The following is a 13,543-nucleotide window of genomic DNA, read 5'->3' on the forward strand; positions in this document are numbered from 1 at the left end:
TGTCCAAAATAACTCATTTTCCCTTACCAGCCTGCCTCACAGGCTCCTCCTTGCTCCCGGGCCATTCTGCCAGATAGGGCTCTTCCCGAGATCCAGCCTACCTGAGCTTCACGTCCACCTGTTCCTTCTCTTGAATCCTCTGCTGCCATGGCCCCTTGGTGCCCCTTTCCACCAGGCTCCCTTCCTCACCCACACCAATGCTGACTGCTCCAGACCTCTCAGCTTGGGCTTCCGGAGGCTGCTGTGGCTGGTTGGGCTGCGCTGCTCCTTGGCTTTCTGTCACTCTGCCTCTTCTACCACTTGAAGCAGCTTTAAGTATCTGCATCTGCTTGTCCAAACTCTTTTTCCAAAAGGGGAAATCTTCCACTGGATTTCAAGGCACCTTGTTCTAGAGGGAAAATTAAGTTAAGAAAGATAATCTTACTAAGCTGCTCAAACTGAGGGCGAAGAGCCTGGAAAAATGGGAGCTTCTTCCTCAAATGCTGTACTTAAGCAAAAATTCCCCCTACCACCACCTGCAACTGTCTATGCAGCTCCTTACAAATCCTAAAAGAATGGAGCTGACTCCCACAAGGTCCTGTGCTGTTCTTGCCCATGCTTTGGCAGCACAATCCAGGACTGTCCTGTCAGGGAGAATGTAGGTCACATGTGGTGCAGAGTCTTCTGCATAAGGAAGTTCCCTCTCAAACAAAGTCCTCTTGGTATGAATTATATTACACTTAGGGTGTACCTTTTACAAATGGTGTGTGCTGTAGGATGACAGTGAGCATCACACACACCTGTCTTGACTGCCTGTGTGTCCTATCTGAGGCTTCTCTATTCACTCTTCGCCTGATGTGCGTCCCCTTCATGTGGAGAGAGGAGATAGAAAGGAGAGGGTCTTTGAAGGCACGTTGTGGCCTGGAGTCACTATAATTTTTTTCTTATGGGAGAAGAATACGGAGGTTCTGACTCTGTAACTGCTGAGCAGTAAATGGAACAGAGCTGAGACAGTGTAATTGTTTGGATTTGTACTTGAAAAAAAAAGTACAGGAAGCCTTGGGGACAAGTGGAGAGAGTAGAGCAAATGTAGAACACAAGATCAACAGAAAATAGTTGACCAGGAAAAGGCTTTGGTTCTGTTAAACTCACATTATGGAAAAAATCCTCATAATGTGTACAAACACTGTTTTATCTTTTCAATCAGCTCCTGCTTTCTAAAAATCAGAGCAGTAGTCTAAATCACAGCAAAGTTTGTTATCCTTTGCAAAGTATAGCCTTCATAGATTGAGCAGGAAGTTAATAGGAATCCTGAATTAAAGTTGTGAGCTGGACTTCACTGCTCTGTAAACATTTCTCCTGCTGATTTTGTTGAAACAGATCCTGTCTGGTATTACAGGTTCACCAAAGGACCATCTAAAGAAATTAAATATGAGAAGTTGATGTTCATTAGTAGATACTTTCTGGCATCATTTTTCATATTTGCTGCCTCCCTGCAATTTTCTTTAAAGACTGTCATGCCTAGTACTTAGTAGTCAACGCTTCTTGCTGTATTCTTGGAAAGCAGACAATAAACTTTGAGCAAATATTATCAGCTGCCAAATTCAGTGGAAGCAGACAGTTCGCAATGAAACTGGAAGTAAGTAGAAGTTGGTGGCACAGTTGGTTCTTTCTGCCTTCCCTGACTGCTGCCTCATTTTAGGAAAAAAAAAAAAAAAAAAGCAGTGGAAAAGGTAACCAGTCATAGTTTGGGTGACACAGCAGCAAGTTGTGTTTCTTCTCCTCGGTTTCCTAAGGAAAAGAAGCCTCAGCTGGGGAGAACAAAGCCTCTGATGCAGAGACATCCTGTCATCATGGGCATATAGAATTAAACAAAAAAAAGGACCTTCTTCAATTTTCACAGTCTGAAAATCAAAAAGAAAACTTGGTTGAAATTTCCTAGGGGAAAAATGAGGATTTCACCACCCTGAAGCCTTCTATAAACATTTCCTTTTTACCATCTGTGTCTAAAACAAACAAAAAATCCCACAAAAGCAAACAAACCCTGACAGAAAAACAACAGAAAGAAACTAAAAAAAAAACAAGGAGGTGGGGAAGGGAAAGCAAATTGCTTTGACATTGTCTTTAGTTTAATTTTTGAAAGTGCTCAGGATCAAGGGAGTTTCTCTAAGGTTTTTGAGATCTTCCAATAGTATGGAAAATCAGTTGTTCGCATAGTTTTGCCTTTAAGATTCATTACATGGGAGGTTTTGTGACTCATTTACTAACATAAGCTTTGCTAGTAAAATTCCTTTGATTCAAATCCCTTACAATGTTTCAGACAAGTCACTGTGTGGCTCATAAGGATATCTTCAGCATTCAGATCTCAGTGAGACTTGTTTTCAAATGATCTGTTTGTGTAGATATTGTCACTATAGAAGTACTGTTCATGATCTCACATAGGCAACACATCTATTAAAGCCTGTCTCAACTATAAGGAACAAGCGTTGTGTACGAATACAGCAACCTTGGCAGGACTCCGTATGGGAAAGCTACTGAGCATCTTTCTGGGGAGCTGTACCAGACTCCTGTCAACATGAAGAGTAAACTGGTAATACAAGGAGACAAAAATGAGAAGGACATTCCTGTGTGTTCCTCCCAAAGCAACGCTGGTGGTAGATGGTGCCCATCCATAAGCTGCCAATTAGTTCAGAGGCTTTTATGCCAAAAGGCAGGGGACATTGCCTTTAAAAATCTTCCAGCTAAAAGAATACTCTAACTCTTGAATATTTACTTAGAGACCATTCCACATTAGAAATGGCAGTGGTATTGGATTCAGAAAGAAAAATTGGGTATTCAGAGCTCCATACAGATTATAAGTTATTTTAATATAGGGGACGGAAAATCATCTGGCAAATGTAGGAACTTGTCAGGTAACTTTGCAACAGCTGAGTGTGGCCTGTCAGACAAAAGGTTCACTTACCCTTAGATTTCTGCTTTTTAGATAGACGCAAAAAGGGAAGATTGTTGGAGCAAACAGTGACTTTCCTTTTTTTTCTATGCATTTTATTTTTTTTTAATAACATGGGACAAAGAATAAAATTCTAGTAGATTCAGAGGCCAAAACCAACAATCAATGTCTTCAGCAAATCATTCCAAACTTAGTATTTATATTGTTAAACTTCAGTTTGTCAGTGGTCAGCAACGTGTTAAATGAGCAGGAGAGCGGGTGTCTTTTGGGCATCACCGAACCTCTTCAGTGAACATTATGGTGAGCTCTGCTGCAAAGGAAGCTTGTGCTTGAAGCCTTCTGCTAAGCACACACTAAAGTGAATTATAAGACTCATTGTCAGGTATAATATTAATAGAAAGCTTTTTCACGTTCTTTCAAGTGTGTCTTGGGCAATAGATGTGCCATAGAAGACTCAGAAAAATCTGGTCATAAAGTGACATTCATACATTCAGCATATTTTTGAACATATTTTGTACCTAAGAACTAAATAATTGCTTGGTCATAATTTGCAAGAGACCTCCACCTGCTTTAGGTTTTGACAAAATTGAGATATTCTTTTAGGTCTGTACTTTGCCCATAAGAAGAAAGATATTCCTGGTGGGTCAGAGTTTCAGCACATGTCTGACCTGCAGGACTTGGTCTGGTAACTGTGAGGGCTCATATCCTTCCCCTGGCAGTGCTGTAGGGTTAAGAGATTCTAGATGGCTGTTCACCTATAGATTGTGATGTCCATTAATTCATTTATTGTGATAACAAAACCTCGCAAAATTTCTCCATCCAAAATAATTTTTACATCGCATCTTCTGGCTTTCATCAAGTTCATAGTTAAATTCCTGGATAATTATACTTCCTGTCTATTAAACATGTGTTGCCAGTCATGGCTGTCTTTGCAGTCAACCGCAGAAGCCAAAATCCATTGAAATAAGCAGTTTTCATGTGACAATTTTGTTGCACTGAAATGCCTATCCAGAAGTGGGGAAGGTGACTGTCAAAGATCTCATCACATGTTCTGTGATGGCAAAACAGTTTCTTCAGTCACGGGTAAATGGATGCTTGCAGCATCAGTTCAGATTTGCAGAGTGCAGCTAGATTCCCCATTAAATTTTTATTGGACACAATGCTCCTTCATATGCTTTTTTAGAAGAAAAAGGTTGCTAAGGGCTGTTGTGGTTTCTGAAGATTAGATTAAGTCTTTAGAGTTAACAAACAAAAGGTCTTCAACTGAACTGCTGATTGTGACAGTATATTTGTGTCTTTGTTACCTTGAGATCAGTATCTCAACCTCACTGCAACATTTTGGTTAATATGGACACTTTTTCTGACATTCTTGCTACTTCTTATTTTGACAGTACCACTATGTGTCAGCCACCAGTTTCTCAGATCCTTTGATGTAATGAGATTTGTGGATTTAAGTAAAATTCACCACTCGTTCACCTGCTCTTGCTGGATCTGGGCTGGTTTTCTGGCTGTTTTTGTTTGCACCTGAGTTCAGTGAGCAAACGCCTCAAGTTCAGTTTGGCTGTGCTGCGTTTGAGGTCAGCACTCGAGGCATCCCATGTCTGTGAGAGCCTTGGTCTGAACAGGCACCTGGCTCGCTCCATAATCAAAGCCATGGTGATAACCTATATTTAAAGAGAATCAGTTATCCAGATTTTTTGTTTTATTGTAGCCCTGAGTTAGAGGAAAGTATAGTTGGATAGTTTTTTATTTAATTGTTTACCATGATCACCTCTATGTCCAAGACTAACCTTTCTTACTGATCTGTAACACTACACCGAATGCATTAAGAAACACAGGACTATCACGTCATCGTCTTATTCTTTCTATTTCTTTGCATTCACTAATGCAAAGGGGAGCTTTATTGCATTGTTTAAAACTGGAAGAGTCTGGAGCCAGCCTGTTGTTTGAGGCTTGTTTTCTTGCCAGCCTTGGTAGAATGAACTTCTACTAATTGTCCAGATAAGGAAAACCCATCAGTGCAAGTTTGATGGATATGCTAATAAACAATATACAGTAAGAGTATTTCCCATTCATGCGTTTTCCATTAACATAAGATTATCAAGGTTGCAAAAGAGCTTTGGGTAGGAGTGGTTGTCAGGAGTATTGAGCTCTGTTTCTGTCTTTTCTGCTGATACCTTATGAGTTTATAAACTCTCTTGAGCTCAGCATCTTGCCCTGTGTATTCACAGTTAGTTTAGACTATGGGCTAGTGACCAGAGTTTTAGAGCTGAATCACATCTGCTGCTACCTTTGAAGTGAGCAGGATTTACATATGTTGATGGGTATTTGAGATCTCTGAAAATGAAGCAACTTTCATGAGTTATCAAATTCCGAGTTTGGTGTGCCTGAAGGAATTGTACAAATTTGAAAATATTGACTTTAAAATACACTTTGGTTTCCGGTCTTCCAAGTAGACAAAATAAATTTCCCATCACATGGAGTACCCAGGAACTTAATTAAGGTGAATCAAGTGGTTTAGAATCTTTGCAGAACAAGATCTGTAAAGTGTGTATGTAATAATAGCGGCAACATGTATGTTCATCAGTGAGAACTTGAGTTTTGTATTCTAGGTACAATAAATGCTTTTGGAATAAGAGATGGATAAGTTTATCTCAGCTTTTTGCCATGACATCAGCCTGCCAGGTCATGGTTAACATTATTTTAGCCTTCCCTGACCATGACCCACAACAGTTAATTGAACATGAGATGATAATAATAGCCTTGCTAGGAACACTGTGAACCACAGTATGTAACAGAATAGTATATTACACTGTGAAATAAGGACTATGAAAAGGGAGTGTTTCAGATACAATGCACAGCGTTTCACATGGTAATGTTGAGTTATCTGAACACCAAACATGTAGTAAAGCAAGAAAAGGAGAAACTTTACCTTGCTAAGGTATTACACGTATTTCTAAATCCTGCCTTCATTGTAGTATTTCACTGAATTACATTTTTATTAATATTTGGAAAAGTCTTCTGCATATAAGCAGTGATCATTTCCATGTCTCTCATATTTTAGAATGTATTTTAAGATTTTAGCACTACTACTTGGTGCAATATGAAACACAAATATAATAGATTTTTTTTTTTTTTTTGAAACCTAAAATGTAGCAGTTCACACCAAAACTTAAAAATAAGAATTGGCTCCAAGAGAACACATCACTTTAAAACATGCATATCTTTAGTAACTGTATTATCTTTACTTGGTTCACTAGGAGAGCTTTCAAGATAGTTTAATTAGATACTTTGAGAAAAAGAACCCACCTCTTCTTTGCCATGTGAGAGTTCCCTGTTCTTTTGGTGGAGACTGTGCTGGCTATTAAGCACTTATTAAACTTTTAATTAAGGGCTTCTGTTCATGAAACTTCCCATTTTAAACGTGTAAAATAATAAATATTTGTAAACATTCCCATGTAGCAGTGCTGCTCCATCTCAAGAAACAGTAGCTTCTCAGATTGTTTAGCTGAAAAAGTAATGTTAAGGATAGTTGCAGCTGCCAAAGTCTGGAAACTTGGAGTTACATCTGACATTTCATTCTTCACTTTAGCTATTGAGCCTTGGCCATTCATTGGTATTTCACAGTGCTTTGGAGTTAGAAGGGAATTTTACAGATGAAAGATGAAAATCAAAATAAACTCCTTTATCAAGCAAACCTTGCAAGGGCATTCTGAATTTTACAATACACAGGGAGTTGATTGTGATATAACATACAACACAAGAGGGTTGGAATAAACAATTTATTCTCTATCGTTAGGGATGACCATGCATAACTGACTTATGGCTCTGGTTTGCTCTGCCACTTGTTACGTGTGCAGTCATCCCTAACTTCATACCAAAAATAGTTTATCATATTCCTGTGTTGCATAGTTTTTATAAACTGTTCTCTCATTAAAAACTTCACTGGGATGCTGGCAACACTTGTGAAAAGCTTTGCCCAGAGCTTGGTCTCACTGAATGGAGTTGGTGCTGATGGCGACCATGAGATGGTTCCTGATATCCTGCACAGATGCAGTCTGCTGGGCAGGTGACCGTCATCATTTGACAGTATGTAGCAGGTTCAGTGCAGAGGTCAAAGGCTGGCTTGTCAGAAAGATTGAAGGACTCCAGGGGCTCCCCCCAAGTTGGGAGCAAAGCAAGGGGGCAAGACAGCAATGGGAGAATGTTGCAGTGTCACTGCTGCCCCTGCAGTGAGGGCTTCATTTCCTCCCCTGTCAATTCAGGACCTTCCTTGGGCCCTAAAGCCTTTCAAAACCAAACAAGGCCATCTGCCAGATAATTCCCTGGCCATCCTTGGGACAGATGTCTCTGCAGTCTGTAGTTGTCTTTTGGATAGCCATTTTAAAAGGTTTTATACCTAAGCATTGTGTATATTGAGCCTTCAGCTGCCTGCTCCCTTCCTGAAGGAGGTTACTTTTGGGTAGTGCATGTCTACAGCACAACCTCAATCGTTTTGCCCAGTCTTCACAAGAGAGGACAGAATCCTGATACAAATGGAAGTTGTTGGGTCCCCAACACTCGTTCTAGGTAGCAGTTGGAGCGAAGCTGCTGGTGTGCCTTGGTAGCAAAGCACCTGCTGCCAGAGTGCACTGCTGAGCTTGGAGCTCCCGAGCAGTGGTTTGACCCTGCCACATGCAGTTGGGGTAGTGGGCTTTGGTTGTGGCATTCTATACCTTTCTTGGTGAGGAGCATTTGCTGCAGACTGACACACAGACTGCTGCAGTGGTGGTGTTGTGCTTGGAAAGAAAATGTTGGTGCTTGACAGGGGTGCTTTCCATCAAATGCGTGGTCCCCCCGCACATTCATTTGTATCGATGCATGTTTTCTGGGCTACGTCACCTGCCTACTAAACAGGAACATTTTGAGCACAGACCTTTATTTCAGCATTTTCACACCCAAGCTTAGTATAACTGATGAAAGTTCAATTATATGTGAAGTGACTATTAAAGCATCAGGGCTCATCTGGGGGTCTGGGCCTCCCCTCCCCTTTTCGCTTACAATTGTGCTTAATCCCTTAATGTTGCAAAGAAATCGTACATTCATCAGGTGGAGCGTTGGAGGCCGGGGTGCAGATAACCGCTTTTACTGCCTATGAGACATTGCAGTCCTGTTCTTAAGAACTGCCAGGCAGATTGGGAATCACGGTCACGGTTAATAGCAGCGAATTGCCAGCTCTTGATGGGTGGGTAGTCACTCCTTTCAGTGGTTGCCCCCTGGGGGAGAAGGTAGAAAAACAGAGGGAGGGAATTAGAGTGACTTTGCACAGTTGAGCAGGTTCATGCCGCTGGATCAGTGGCAAGCATTGGCAGGGCTCCACTCTGGGGAGGCTCACAACAACATCACAGTCTCATTTTTACCAATTGGTGTTGCTATAGCCAGTGGTGCACAGGGGGAGAGCAAAGAGAAGGAGGGGAAGCTTGGAGGGGGAGAGTGAAAGCAAGAGTCTGGACTAAATTAAACAAACAAAAGTGCTTGTAAGTAGCATTTAACCCATAGCCATTAGCCCAGTGCTGCTAATCGTACTAAACAATATATCTGAAGTTCAGTGTGTGATTAAAGAGTTGGCTCACAAACTCTCTGCATAACCTTAATTTTTTCAAGGTTCTTTGAGTGTAGAATGGCTTATAATAATGATTTTGACTAATACGATTTTTGACATGCAACTTTAATGCTTAACCTTAGTACAACTCCAGAGCATTTCATGTGTATTCAGCTGTAAAGAGTGATGATTTAAAGGGATAATATAAGAAAAAGGTCGTTCTAGAATGAACCTCTAACAAATTGCATAAAGGAAGCTTATTATTCCATGAGTAGAGAGATATGCAGCTTTTCTGATCATTTTTCTGCTTGGTTCAAAAAATTGTTGAGACATGATTGGGGAAAGAAACACAAAAAAATGAAATAGAAAACTGCAAGCAGTGAATATTCTTTTGATGGTTATGATTTTGTTGCCACTAAAAATACCCTCAGTAATGTGGTTGTTCATCTTTCCTCTTGTTTTGGGTGAAGAATTCGCTCCAATAAGAAAATGCTGTTATTGGTTGGAGGATTGCCTCCCGGACCTGACCGGCTACCCAGCAATTTGGTTCAGTATTATGATGATGAAAAGAAGACGTGGAAAATACTGACAAGTAAGTGGTTTATTTTGGTACAGTTGTCTTGATGAATTTAAAAACATGGTTAATCAAATTAGACACTTTATTGATTTGTTTCTCTTCAGAGATTTGTTTATGTATCACAAGGGGCTTCACAATGGAGCAATAAATTGAGATTGTAGAAGATGTTAATTTTATAATAGGATAGGCCTAAATTAACATTGGCTTAAAATCATTCCAGTAAGTTTTTTAAGTCAGCTTGTAAGTCTTTCTTACTGCGACATGAATACGTGCATATTTATGTACATATGAATAAAATCTGGTTTAGGAAAAAAAAAAAAAAGACAATATTTGAGACAGTTTTCTCCGAGTCAGATCACTGGTAAGCCACAGTACTAGAGCAGACCTTTGTTTCTCTTTTGCATTTTCATTTCCTTCTTCCAGCTTTATCTGTTGTCCACAATCATTAAAGAAAGGTTTTCTCTGTACTGCCCTGCATCCATTGCTGACAGAAGCCTTGGTGGAATATATCAGCTACAGCAAATGGTGCACAGAGGCTCCTATCACAAAATTATTTCCCACCTTCTTTAAAGGTTGATTGTGTTTTAGAGTAAGTATTTTGCCTCGAGCGTAGAGATTTGGAAGTTATTGTTATGTTGGTTGCGATTCCCAGTCTGGGTTGGTCATGGAATCAAATCATAGCTTCTTGAGTGCAGCAGGCTGTGTGTACATTAGTCCCCTTGTGGCTAAACTGGCTGCATTGGTCAATAAAACTAAATTTTAACTGTCAAAATTGCCCAAAGCAGTATAGATAAAATAATAAATGAGCAATTTTGATCCATGAATCAAAGCCATACTTCTGAAACTGGACAACTGGTAAAACCTGGATTTCCTAATAGATGTGCTTTTTTTTTTTTTCCCAGTAAAATACATTTTAGAGAGTTCTGTTCTTCATCTCTTATCCAAAGCTCTCTAATGGGATACAGCCACTTCAGTATTATTTGCACAGGTTAGGATGAAAAAGAATTCAAAAGACTGCTGTGATGCAGGACTTGAAATGATGCCTTTGCAAATTGCTTTCTCCCATGGAAAATTTAGGAGCCTTTCTCAAAGCACTGCAACATAAAGACTGCTTAGGTATAGATGCCCTGGACTAATAGTTGTATGAATAGTGGTATGAACTGTACATTAGAAAAGTGTACAGCATCTGTACTAGGGAATATACTATGCTTCACATTTTTCAGAGTAGTGAGATATAATACTCATGTCTGTATTCTGCTTCTAAGAAATTTGTGAGTATAGTAAATCAGTGAAAAATCAGTGATAAGGTAGAAATGTTCAGGTTTTTTGAATTTGTTGTGTCTACTCCAGTGGCTCACCAGGAGAGACAGAAGAAATCTATCTTATGCTTCAAGATCTGAACTGTCCACATAATGAAAGTAAAAAACTCTATTCTGAACCTTACATATCTGTAGATAGGTCAGATTTTTTAAGAATTAAATTTACGCAGTTATTGATTACTTACATTGTGATGCTGTCCCCAAGACTGTGGGAAACTGGACCTGGAGGCGTGATACCTAAATGCTCTGCTAAGAAGTCCATCACTAGTATTTGCATAACACCACGTTCTGTGGTGGTGTTGAAAGATTTTTCTCAATGATTTTATGTGATTTTATCAAAAGAATGTAGTCTTTATTACCTCTAACAAATAGTAAACAAAAATTCTCGTTCCAGTCTGGTTACTGCACATAACCTTCTGTGCTGTGATTAAAAGATAATGCTTCTGTTACAGCAAGTTCATGTTCAAGCTCTTGGTTCTCAGCACTCAAAGTCCTGGAGGTCCCAGGATCTGTCTTGGTGTTGGCTGAGACAATGGCTGTCAAATACATAAACCTTTCATAACACAAGTCTTAGAATACCCCCTAGAAAAAGCTGCCCTCTTGTCCTGGACTACTGTTCAAGGAATGTGGAGGAGAATGCTTGTCTGTTCACACTGAAAAAGACTAAATGTTAGCAAGCATGATTTGTTAGAAAATATTATTACTACTTACTAACTGGTAGCAACAATTTTTTTTTTTAAAGTTGAAATAGGAGTTTAAAGTATCCACTGCTTTATTTTCTAACTTAATTTAAGAAAGGATAGGAAGTAGAGACAAGTTGGAGTAGAACTGCTGTCCTGTCCTTTCCATAAAATGTTGAAGGACTCTACAGCATAAGAGCACAGGGACTTGAAGAACTGTGACCAAGCAGTTTTAGGGAGGACCACAAACTAATCTCCTTATAACATGGTGCTGGTTCAGTGCAGTCATGAACATACTATGACATTTACGGTGTGTGGGAATTTAAGGACATTGTTCTATCTTTATTTTACATGTACTTTTTGCAATTTAGGAAGAAGGACATTTATTTCCTTCTTTTACCCTTTTATCTCTCTCCCAGTCCACAGTTTTGGAAAATAATTGGTCAGTTTGTTCTTATCAGAGGTATACAATCAGCAGTGAAAGAGGAGGAATTTTTTTGTTTCTTTTTCACTTGTTTAGACAGTACTGTCAGTCCTAAGGTTGCAGTTCACTCCCGTCTCATCAGTGCAAATGAGGAGTTTGCTCCCTAGTGAGCAGGGACAGAGCAAAAACCATGTCCTGTTCATGAGTTTCTGTGATGGGAAGAATCTCAGTACTTGTAGTCTGGTATTTTAAGTTGTTCTATCTTACTGTCACCTTAGGTGTATTTAATTTCCTCGTGTACGAGCAAACATACGTCCCTCCTGAGTCTGTACTGGTACCAGACAGCTTAATATCTTAATCAATGATATAGACAGTGGGATCGAGTGCACCTTCAGCAAGTTGACACCAAACTGAGTGGTGCAGTTGACACCCCTGAAGAACAGGATTTCATCCAGAGGGACCTGGACAAGCTTGGGAAGCGGGCCCATGCGAATCTCATGAGGTTCAACAAGGCCAAGTGCAAGATTCTGCACCTGGGTTGGGGCAACCCCCAGTACCAATACAGGCTGGTGAGAGAAGGGGTTGAGAGCAGCCTTGCTGAGAAGGACTTGGGGGTACTGGTGTATTAAAAGCTGGACATGAGCTGACGATGTGTGCCTGCAGCCCAGAAAGCTGACTGTATATGTTGGGGAATGACCTATTAGAGAGCAGCGTAGGGGAAAGGGACCTGGGGGTCCTGGTGGACAGCAGGATGACCATGAGCCAGCACTATGTCCTTGTGGCCAGGAAGGCCAATGGCATCCTGGGGTGTATTAGAAGGAGGGTGGTTAGTAGGTCGAGAGAGGTTCTCCTTCCTCTCTACTCTGCCCTGGTGAGACCACACCTGGAATATTGTGTCCAGTTCTGGGCTCCTCAGTTCAAGAAGGACAGGGAACTGCTGGAGAGGGTCCAGCACAAAGCGACAAAGATGATTAAGGGAGTGGAGCATCTCCCTTATGAGGAAAGGCTGAGGGAGCTGGGGCTCTTTAGCTTGGAGAAGAGGAGACTGAGGGGTGAACTTATTAAATGTTTACAAATATATAAAGGGTGAGTGTCACGAGGATGGAGCCAGGCTCTTCTCGGTGACAACCAACAGTAAGACAAGGGGTAATGGGTTCAAACTGGAACACAAGAGGTTCCACTTAAATTTGAGAAGAAAATTCTTCACAGTGAGGGTGACAGATCACTGGAACGGGCTGCCCAGGGAGGTTGTGGAGTCTCCTTCTCTGGAGACATTAAAAACCCACCTGGACGCCTTCCTGTGTAACCTCATCTAGGTGTTCCTGCTCTGGCAGGGGGATTGGACTAGGTGATCTTTTGAGGCCCCTTCCAATCCCTAACATTCTGTGATTCTGTAATTCTGTGATATATCCTGGGCTGCACCAAAAGCAGCATGGCCAGCAGGTCAAGGGAGGTGATTCTGCCCCTCTGCTCTGCTCTGGTGAGACCCCACCTAGAGTTCTGCATCCAGCTTTGGAGCTCTCAGCACAGGAAAGACATGGACCTGGTGGAGAGGGGCCAGAGGAGGCCACAAAATGATCAGAGGGCTGGAACACCTCTTGTAGGAGGACAGGCAAAGACAGTTGGGGTTGTTCAACGTGGAGAAGGCTCTGGGGAGACCTTATTGCAACTCCCTCACATACCAACAAAAAGCCAGGCTCTGTGCTTAGAGGCTTGCTGATCCAATGTGACTGTGCACAGAAATTCCCCTTTCCCTCCTCCAAACCTGTCTACATTAGTCATTTTCTGCTCACTGTACCAGTGGCATTTGAGCGTAGGGAAAGTGTGAAAGAAGCTTGCAGACACTTAGTCCTGAGTGCAGTGGCAGGACAATAGAAGGAGCTAGATGAGGGGAGACTGAACCTGCTCTTGTCACCCTCTGCTGAGAGGGGCCCTGGAAGTTACTCAGCAGAGCCTACAAACCCATTTGAGCGGGAGCTGCTTGCCTGTTGCCTGTTGCCTTTTTCCTTCTTGGAGTGGAGAGTGCGGCCACT

General features: G+C 41.2%; 1 protein-coding gene across 1 annotated transcript in view; it reads left to right on the plus strand.

Moving 5' to 3' along the window:
- Positions 1–13,543, plus strand: part of KLHL14 (kelch like family member 14) — a gene marked incomplete at its 3' end in the record, with an annotated part of 62,649 nt that overhangs the window by 7,764 nt on the left and 41,342 nt on the right. Inside the window, exon 3 of the mRNA XM_082045166.1 lies at positions 8,981–9,102. Coding sequence (XP_081901292.1) covers positions 8,981–9,102 — 122 coding nt within the window. The remainder of the gene's footprint in view (positions 1–8,980; positions 9,103–13,543) is intronic.

This window comes from Streptopelia decaocto (genome assembly GCF_964273445.1).
Source record: "Streptopelia decaocto genome assembly, chromosome: 2".
Taxonomy (NCBI): Eukaryota; Metazoa; Chordata; class Aves; order Columbiformes; family Columbidae; genus Streptopelia; species Streptopelia decaocto.